General features: G+C 42.2%; 2 protein-coding genes across 2 annotated transcripts; both read left to right on the top strand.

Annotated features, from left to right (window-relative positions):
* The first annotated feature begins 21 nt into the window (after window positions 1-21).
* trub1 (TruB pseudouridine (psi) synthase family member 1) lies at window positions 22-4017 on the top strand. The gene is made up of 8 exons (XM_079577409.1): window positions 22-178; window positions 247-345; window positions 1831-1886; window positions 2001-2082; window positions 2157-2229; window positions 3286-3425; window positions 3523-3579; window positions 3646-4017. Exons 1-8 carry the CDS (start codon window positions 31-33, stop codon window positions 3891-3893), a joined length of 903 nt encoding a protein of 300 aa, XP_079433535.1. The 5' UTR covers window positions 22-30; the 3' UTR covers window positions 3894-4017.
* Window positions 4018-4996: 979 nt separating this feature from the next.
* hhex (hematopoietically expressed homeobox) lies at window positions 4997-8966 on the top strand. Its single transcript, XM_079577440.1, has 4 exons — window positions 4997-5657; window positions 7925-8103; window positions 8205-8255; window positions 8321-8966. The coding sequence occupies exons 1-4, from the start codon at window positions 5303-5305 to the stop codon at window positions 8504-8506; spliced, it is 771 nt and encodes a 256-aa protein (XP_079433566.1). The 5' UTR covers window positions 4997-5302; the 3' UTR covers window positions 8507-8966.
* The last annotated feature ends 399 nt before the right edge of the window (window positions 8967-9365 follow it).

A 9365-nucleotide genomic window follows, 5' to 3' on the forward strand; every position in this document is an offset into this window, starting at 1 on the left:
TTTGATCTTTAAAAACGAGGAAGAGAAAGCATGGCTGGAAATTTGAGTAACAGCGCTGTGTCCCTCAGCAGCTCTCTGCCCAAACTTCAGGCTTTGAACGGAGTGTTTGCTGTGTACAAACGACAGGGACCCACTTCTGCAGATGTTCTGAACACGCTCAAAGAGGCATTACTGACAGGTACAGGGGTGCACTGGTGTTTTCATGCTATGTCGACACTACATCCACACGTGTGACTGTGTTATCAGAAGCGGGGGTCACCAACTCCAATCCGCGGAAAAGGAAGAGGCAGCATATGAAGATGGGCCACGGAGGGACCTTGGACAGCGCTGCCAGTGGGGTGTTAGGTAGGAAGTAAATCAATGACGGCATCCATTTGACGAACGAAAGTACTACCCTATCTGTTCCCAGCTTCTTCTTCCATTTACAATTTCTCTGGGGGGCCAGCAGGTTAAGTTAAAATGCTTTGAATTAACATGAAAAAGGCTATTCTGGGACCATAGGGGAAATAACCACCATTATATCACCATTTTAGCTAATGGCATGCTAACAAATCAATGGTGTGGTAATAAGTGAGGACACGCACATCCACCAGTCCTTAGCCAGTGAGCTGAATCAAAAAAAAGTGATGATGACAGGGCGTGTCCAGAATAGTTTAACAAATATGGTTCATGGCATGTGTCTTAAACCTTTTTTTACTCAGTGAGCTTTTAGCTATAAGATACTTCTGTAATTATGCTACTTAGGATGACTTCACCCTGGAGGGTTTCAACATAATTAAAGAAAAGACTTGACTTTTGTCCTCATACTTCACTGATTCTATTAAAATGATCAGAACAAAAAAGAAAATACATCTAAAATGTGACTTATCAAACACATGAAGAAATAGTGTGATAAGTTGCTTTGACAAGTTATCAAAAGGGGGCTAGAGGGCTGCCGGAGAGCTACAGGTTGAAGATCTCTGATTGATGGACTTTAAAAATGCAGGAGACACTTCAAGGTTCTGTCAAATACGCAATTAAATCTAGGGAGTCTAGCAGTAGAAGAAAACATACACAAAACTATAAGAATGAAGCAAAATACTAGGCAAGGTTTTCGATGAAGAATCATGTTTTTGATCATTCCTTAAAGCTCAAAAGGTGAAAGAATGAATTTCTATTTAACACGTATCCCTGACTTGATCAGTGTTCATCAGAAGGTGTCGCCAATTTCCCTGTTTTTCTTTTTTACATTTTTGTCCCAATGTGCTGTTTAAACTTCAGTACCGTTAGAATATGTTTGGACACTGCACATATGGTTTCAGGTGGACTGCTCGAGTACTTCAATATTCAATGGACACTGCCTGACCAAAAAATAGTCCCCACAAAAGAAAGGTCAATTTAATTGCACCGCCTTTAGCTTTGATTACTGGACGCATTTGCTTTGACATTGTTTCAATAAACGTTTGCAATGTTGAAAGATCCAGTGCATTCATTTTTCTTGTATTGAAAAGTGCAAAGCCTTCTCAAGCACTTTCCAAAGATTTTCCAAAGGGGAAAGATCTGGACTCTGTAGTGGCCAATCCATGTGAGAAAATTATGCATCCCTGAACCACTCTTTCACAATGTGAGCCCGATGAATCCTTACATTGTCATCTTAGAATCTGCCCGTGCCATCAGGGAAGAACAAATCCTTTGATTGAAATACCTGGTCATTCGGAAAGTTCATGTAGTGAACCTGGACCTAAAGGTGCACATTTTTTTCATGGTCAGGCAGTGTACATTTACAGCTTAGGGTTGAACAGATTCTGAATGTTTAGGGGGCAATACATTGACCGCTGTGTCTCTCTGCAGTGGTTGGTGTTGGAAACGGAACAAAAATGCTCAGTGCAATGTTGGCAGGATCTAAGGTGAGTCTGTTTTAGCATTTTTTTGACAGAAGTGTTTCTTTTTGTGTATTAAAATGAAACATGGAGCCTTTAATGTTGTCAAAGACACTTCATCTTCGTTCATCTCGTTGTCAGAAATATACTACTGTCGGTGAACTGGGGAAAGCCACAGATACTCTCGACGCCTCTGGGACTGTGACCCTGGAGAAAGGCTTTGGTGAGTGCATTTTGGAATCGGTTAGTCATACAAACTGGAGTTCTGCTTCTCACCCATGTTTTCCATCCGGTCAGAGCACATCACTCGGTCAGACATTGAGGAGAAGCTGAAGAGCTTTGTTGGGGATATCATGCAGGTGCCTCCACTGTAAGTATCATCGCTCCGTCTGTTCCAGCCGATAATTTTTTTGAGGAAATCAATCGGCTGTTTTGTCTGCAAGGAACTGATTTTAATATGAACTTCTAATGTATTACTAAGTATTATTTTATATTTGCTGGCTTGACTTGCTAATCTTGAATGAGTGTGAGCCAACCAAAGGCAAATTGTGCATGGTAGACAATGACGTTTTTCATTCTAGTCTATTCTATCTTTGCACTAGGTTCTAAAAGTAAATAAAGCCAGCACGATGCACTAAACACCTTATATCCAAAACCACTGCCCATTTCATTTTCAAACAGAAAAGAAGAAATACTGTGAATCAGTGGAGATCAGAGTGCAAGTCAAAGCTCCTCAGTGGTGCAGCGGTTCTCAGCTAATGGGTCGGGACCCAAAAGTGGATCACGGAACCATTATGTTTTTTTGTATACTTTATTGTCCCCGTAGGGAAATTCGTCCTCTGCATTTAACCCATCCTTCGATGCCGCTGGGGCAACCCGTAAGGAGCAGTGGTCGACGGCAGTGCCGCACCCAGGGACCCATCTCCATGATGTGGAGCCAGGCTGATGGTCAGAATCACCTGGCTGGAGGATTCACCTATTGCACATGTTTTTAGTGGTAGGGGAAACCGGAGTACCCGGAGGAAACCTACGCAGACACGGGGAGAACATGCAAACTCCACACAGAAAGGCGAACCCGGGACCTTCTAGCTGTGAAGCGGAGGCGCTAACCGCTGCGCTACCGTGCCGCTGATCAGTGGATTGCAAGCCTTTCTCAGGGAGCATTTCGTTCCATATTGTCCCTCTGAAAAATGATTGAAACACTTCCAGAGTCTGTTAAAATCTCATTAATCATTAAAAGCTTATCTCATGCTTATTAAATTATAATTATTCAATTCTAATTTATGATGAAACAGTATTTTATACATTACCCACTCAATTCACTTGGATAACAAGTAAATGTATGTATGTATTTATTTATTTTTATTTTCTAGAAGCATGAGTCAATGAGATAATCTGAATAAAGGCTCCATTGCTTGTTCTGCAGCTACTCGGCGTTGAAAAAGGATGGGCAGCGTCTGTCTGTGCTGCTGAAACAAGGTCACAAGGTGGAGGCTAAACCTGCTCGACCTGTGACTGTCTATGGAATAACACTGCAGGACTTCAGCGCTCCTCTGTTCACCCTCGGTCAGAGAACCACACTCCTATATAATGTTTCATAACAATTCCTTCAAGTTACATATGTTCGTTTTAATATTGATCTGCACCCCTCTCTATGGAGCAGATGTTGAGTGTGGAGGTGGATTTTACGTCAGAAGCTTAGTGGATGACCTGGGAAAAGGTGAGACAAACCCTCTTTGAGTAGAAATGATGGTGATGCTGTGAAATAAATGATGTTATATTGCAGCTTTGTCATCGTGCGCTCATGTCAAATCCCTGATGAGGACCAAACAGGGCCCATTCACATTGGAGAACGTCCTGCATGAGGAACAATGGACACTGGAACATGTTCTTAGAGTGCTCAAGTCCTGCCCCGAAACAGCAGCATCTTCTAAGCCCTGTCCCGAATCCGACCAGACCACAACAGCAGCGCCCTCTGAGCCCCATCCTGACTCGGAGAAAAAGGCAGCAGTAGTGGAGAAGCTCATAACTTAAATATGTTTAAACTACTTTGATTTAAATATTTGTCAGAGTTTGAGTGACTTTTGAGAAGCTAAGCTATTTTTCTACTTTGATTGCAAATATTGTGTTCCCCTCTTTTTAAGTCAAATAAGACATTCTTGTTTTAAATGTGATAAATATTCTTAATTTCAGTCATCATTTAAACATATTTTTGCTTTTTCTCAGACAGAACATCAGTGACACATTTGTTCATGTTTGTTGGACTGTTTAGTTTTTTTAGTCACATGTTGGAATTTTATTTATGACTTAAAACTTATCAGCCTCTTTCATATAAAGTATGTCTTCAACTATTAATCTTTGATTATTGAGCTCATTACTATATTACTATATAGCCCGGGCTCCTGTCCTGGAGCCACAGCGCGGCCGAGTGCTCCGACTGATCCATCACTCTGGACACGGGTCTGACGCCAGGGGAAGCTGCAGGATCAATGCGCTGCAATCATTGCCCCAGTATAAATATTAGCCTTTTGGTGACTTCTTTGATGACTTCAAGGCTGTTTGCTTCGAGGCTGACAATTTATCTAAATTGGAGCCGTTGGAAAGTTAGAATTGAGTTCGCTTTAACCCTCATTAGAAAATCGAACATTGTCAAGCATTGATAAGGCCTTTGGAAACACAATGATCATAAAAAATCTGGCGCAGGCTCGTGGTGTCACTCTCAAACACAGAAGTGTCCGCGTTATTGTTTAACAGATTGAGGAAACCGCTACAATGCTCACAGGATGTGGGCTGCCTCCGGCCTTTTAATTCATACACAACACGCTTCTGGAATGACCAATCTAGGAATTATTAAGATTGTCCACTTCCGTCTATTGAGATTTGCAATAGCCTACAACTTAACTGTGGTATTATAGGCAAGATGTAGCTAGTTTTACACATAGGCGAGATCTTTTTGATCTAAGCCTATAAAAAACTCTTTCAAACTTTTTAGTTTTGCTCATAGTTTATATTTTTAATGTAAACAACGTATGAGGCCTTGGCAGCGTCGCAGATGAAAAACCGTCTGCTGACAAGCCTATCGCTGGTCGGCATCGTGCGCCAAACTGCAGGTCGACAGATGCGTCCGTTACCGGACACTGATGGGCCGCGGACACTGATTCTCCTGAACTACTTATCTCGGTTCTTTGGGCCGCACGCATTGGAGTTGGCCAATGAGGAGCAAGCTCGGACACCTGCAGGAAGTGGGCCGCGCGCTTATCACTTTTCCCTTCGCCACAGACGCGTAACGGTTCAGTGTGGGAGGTAACGCTGCTGTGCACTTGCCCCAGAGATCTGAGCTGCCCACAAACTGCCGAAAGCACTCCCACAGAGGGCACTTCACACCCCTTTACGCACAGACCGCAAGACGGACTCCTCGGGGTGTAGCACCAGACCCGGACACTATGGACATGTCGGTGCCAGTGTATGCGGCCGTGACCACGCAGCCGCCAGCACAGCGGACCCCTTTCTCCATCGAAGACATTCTGAGTCGCAGCGGGCCTGCAACCTCGGTGTCCTGCGGGTCCCTATCCTGCCCTGCGCCGCTCGTGCACACCCCTAATCTTCCTTCTGCACATTCATCTTTTACGAGTCTGGTGCCTCCGTACCGTACCCACATCTACGAACCCACACCACTGCACCCACTGTTCTCGGCGCACTACCCGTCAGGGCCATACCCCGGGCCCTTGTACCCGCTACAGCCGCAGCCGCGCGCCATGGGCGATTACGCGCAGACACTACTCCGCCACGAGCCTCTGGGTGAGTCTTCTGTGGGACCCACTTGACCGATGCGGGTCATGTTGGGTGCCATGTGCTGACAGGGACATAAGCTGAAGGCCTGCGGTCTTTTGTGATTGGGAAGAACTGTTATTATTAAAGGGTGGACTTATTTAATGTGCACGAGTAGTCCTTTCATTGATGTAGGCAAAAATAAAAGCTCTTCTCAGATTATGTTTACATAAATAACATACGTAGGGAGGCCTATATTATTAGGCTATCATCATCATCATCATCATCATCTTCATCATCATCTTCATTATTATTATTATTATTATTAGGCTATTGTTATTATTATTATTTTTTATTATTATTTTTTATTATTATTTTTATTACTATTATTATTATTATTATTATTATTATTATTATTATTATTATTATTATTATTATTATTAGGCTATCATCATCATCATTATTACAGCCTATGCCATTGGAAATGTTGTCAGTATAGTCACTACAGGTACTTTTCTTATTTGTTTCTTTAAACACATCTTTTACTTGAATTGCAAAATATTTCTAAGTTAAAACGGACTTTTACTCATTTGTGTGATATTTCCAAAGCTTTCATGTTGACAATGAGAAAATTCAAACCCTGTATTTTGCTTCTTTTTCGATTTCACTTTAGTAATTTAACAATGGCACTAAGTCAAACTCTATTACATTTTAGTGCATTATTCATCACATATCCCAATACTCTGACATACTTCACTGGATTTTCACGTTTCAATTTTTATAGGCCTATAATAACTCTGGGGTTCTCTTTTTGCTTTTTCTTAACTTTTTCTCAACCCTTTATTGGGCTCTCGTGCGCTTCTCGTGCGCGTTTTAACGCTGTATGGTTTATGCTTCAACAAACGAGACAGGGTGTTTTCTCTTCAGACACAAGTGTCATCTGACTGGTGATTCATGTTTGATTTTTTTTTTTTTTCCCTTTTCGATTAGAGTCACTTAGACATAGGCCTACATGTTGCCTTTAGCGCGTTTGGAAATGCGCTTTTGAAGGGGCATATTCAGGGATTTGAGTTATGCGGTAGATCACTTGCGGGTAGTAGGCTATAAAAACAAATCTGTTGAGGCAAATTAAACCCACGCGCACTTGGTACAGGCTCTGACTCTTCTTCCTGAATCCTATTGTTTGGAACTTCACAGGAGCCGGGCCATTGACGCGCGCGCTGACACTCCATGTGCGCGCGACCATCACACTGTGTGCGCTCCGGCCTCAGACCGTGGCCCAGGTTGTGGGCCCGAGCCACTGCAGTGCTGTTTCCGCTGATAGTGTGATGGAGGAGTGGGCCAGGACTTCCTCGGGGCGCGCTGCGCGCTGCTGATTATTTCTCCACATCCTCAATAGAAACCATAGAGGAAACACTCGGCGCTGATACGTTCACTATTGTTGCACTTCCTGTAGCTGCTTTCAATCTCAACGATTTAGAACGAAGAGCAATAGTAAAAAAAAATCGCTATAACCCATAAAACAAAACAAAACAAAACAAAACAAAACAAAACAAAACAAAACAAAACAAAACAAAACAAAACAAAACAAAACAAAACAAAACAAAACAAAACAAAACAAAACAAAACACAAACACTACAATCAGGCCCATCTCATGTGCGCAGACTCACATCTTTCACACCTTGTTATTCTGCTTTTTATCTGTGTTTTTAAGGTTTTTACACAGCCCAGCTATTTTCATCGGGAAATTCTCTTCTTTAATTTGGACCAAATGAAAAAAAAAGTAGGCTAAGGCTACAAATGTCCGGAACAATAGGGTCTACATTATTATTATTTTCTTTGCTTATTGTTCTTGCAAGGCCAGAGTCGGAAACTGTCTTTGCTGTTAGTCACGCGCTTCCTCAAGCCCAGCCTAATTAAGCTCCAACTAAATCTGCTCTTGTTATTAGAACCCGTGTAAGATCAATTCATCTGAGATCAAGCAAAAACAATTGCTGTTTTTGATTCTTTTTGAACTTAAAAAAAATATTTCAAATGGTTTGGTCTTTTACCTTAAATTCTTTCTTCATTGGAAACACATAAAAGAGCAGCAGAGGAGGGTATTTTGGTCACACATAGGCTATTCCATAAATGCAGCTTTGTGACTGTCCTGCTGTCCCTGTCTAAAGCCCAAAGTTGTTTCTCTTGCTGAAAAAAAATAATATATATTTTCACTGTGATCTTCACTTGCATAATGTTAAGTGAAAAATGAATGTATAAAAAATATTTGACAATTAATACCTTTGTGCTGTTGCAGGCAAACCTCTGCTGTGGGGCCCCTTCCTCCCACGACCCCTACACAAGAGAAAAGGGGGTCAGGTCCGTTTCTCCAACGAGCAAACGCTGGAACTGGAGAAGAAGTTTGACTCACAGAAATACTTGTCCCCACCAGAGCGCAAGAGACTGGCCAAGAGTCTGCAGCTCACTGAGAGACAGGTAAGCACCACGGCACGCATGATATTCACAGTGAAGGTCCATAAAAACATTATGTCATTATACAAGTGAACACATATAATAATGTGCCTCATCTCTTTCAGGTGAAAACCTGGTTCCAGAACCGCAGAGCCAAGTGGCGCCGACTCAAACAGGTAAGATGGCTTAATGTGAGTTTACATGTGATAGAGTGTCTCCTAAACCTGCCTTTGTCCCCCAGGAGACACCTCAGGGAGCCAAGTGTGAGCCCAGCTCAATGAGGAGCCCCTCTACAGGACAACCTCACAGTCCCCGGTCTCCTCAACCCTCACAGCACCAGCTGGACTCAGAGCTGTCAGACACTGACCAAGAGCTGGACATTGAGGAGACCAACCAGCCCCTGCGGACCCCACACTCTCCACTCTGAGGATAGTTCCCTCTAAGGACAATCCTCTCAAGGCTGTAGAACCTGCAATCTCCTTTTCATTCATTTGAACACTAAAGAATCCACACACTACAGGGCAGACTCACAGCTCTGCTGGAGCTGAGTATGAAGCCACTGCGGAGCCTAGATATGGCCAGATGGTTTCAGGACACTAATGTAATACAATGGACTCCGTTTGTGGATCGCCTGTGTTATAGTTCAAATTTTGAGAAACTGTAACTGTTTCAGTTTTTATCTGGTTTAGAGAAAAGAAAAACCTCTTTAAAATGGTAGGATAACGCTGCATGTGCATTTAAGTATTTCTTCTGACGTGGACTTGTCTGTGGCACTGAAGCTCAGCAGTAGTTCACATGGTTCAAACTAATGAATGTGTAACATGGCACTATTTTCAATCACTTTTCTCAAACTTTTCTCTAAAGGATGGCGGAGCTCTTTCCTTAGATATAACACTTATTTAATAATTTGTGTTTGTTTACATTAATATGAGTAATAAAAATGTTTTGGAATATTGTCTTTTATTGACTTAAATGTCACAATTGTTTTATTATTATATGGATGGACCTCCCTTAGTTTAGGCCTTAGTGAAGTGATGTATCCCATCCCCAAAGCTTAGTGTCATCCCGGCACACCACCAGTCCTGTCAGATTCTGATACTGGATGGTAGGCTATGTTTCCATACCTCTTTAGGTACTTTTCCAACAGTCCACTGGGCTATCTATACCTCTCAGGTGAGAATGGAAACTCTATTGTATATAATATTACTACAAGTCTAAATCCTTTAGAATTACAATCATATCAAGTTAATATTGTCTTGTGTTATATATTTGCATGAGAAATCATC

The sequence above is a fragment of the Gobius niger genome (genome assembly GCF_951799975.1).
Source record: "Gobius niger genome assembly, chromosome: 19".
Lineage (NCBI taxonomy): Eukaryota > Metazoa > Chordata > Actinopteri > Gobiiformes > Gobiidae > Gobius > Gobius niger.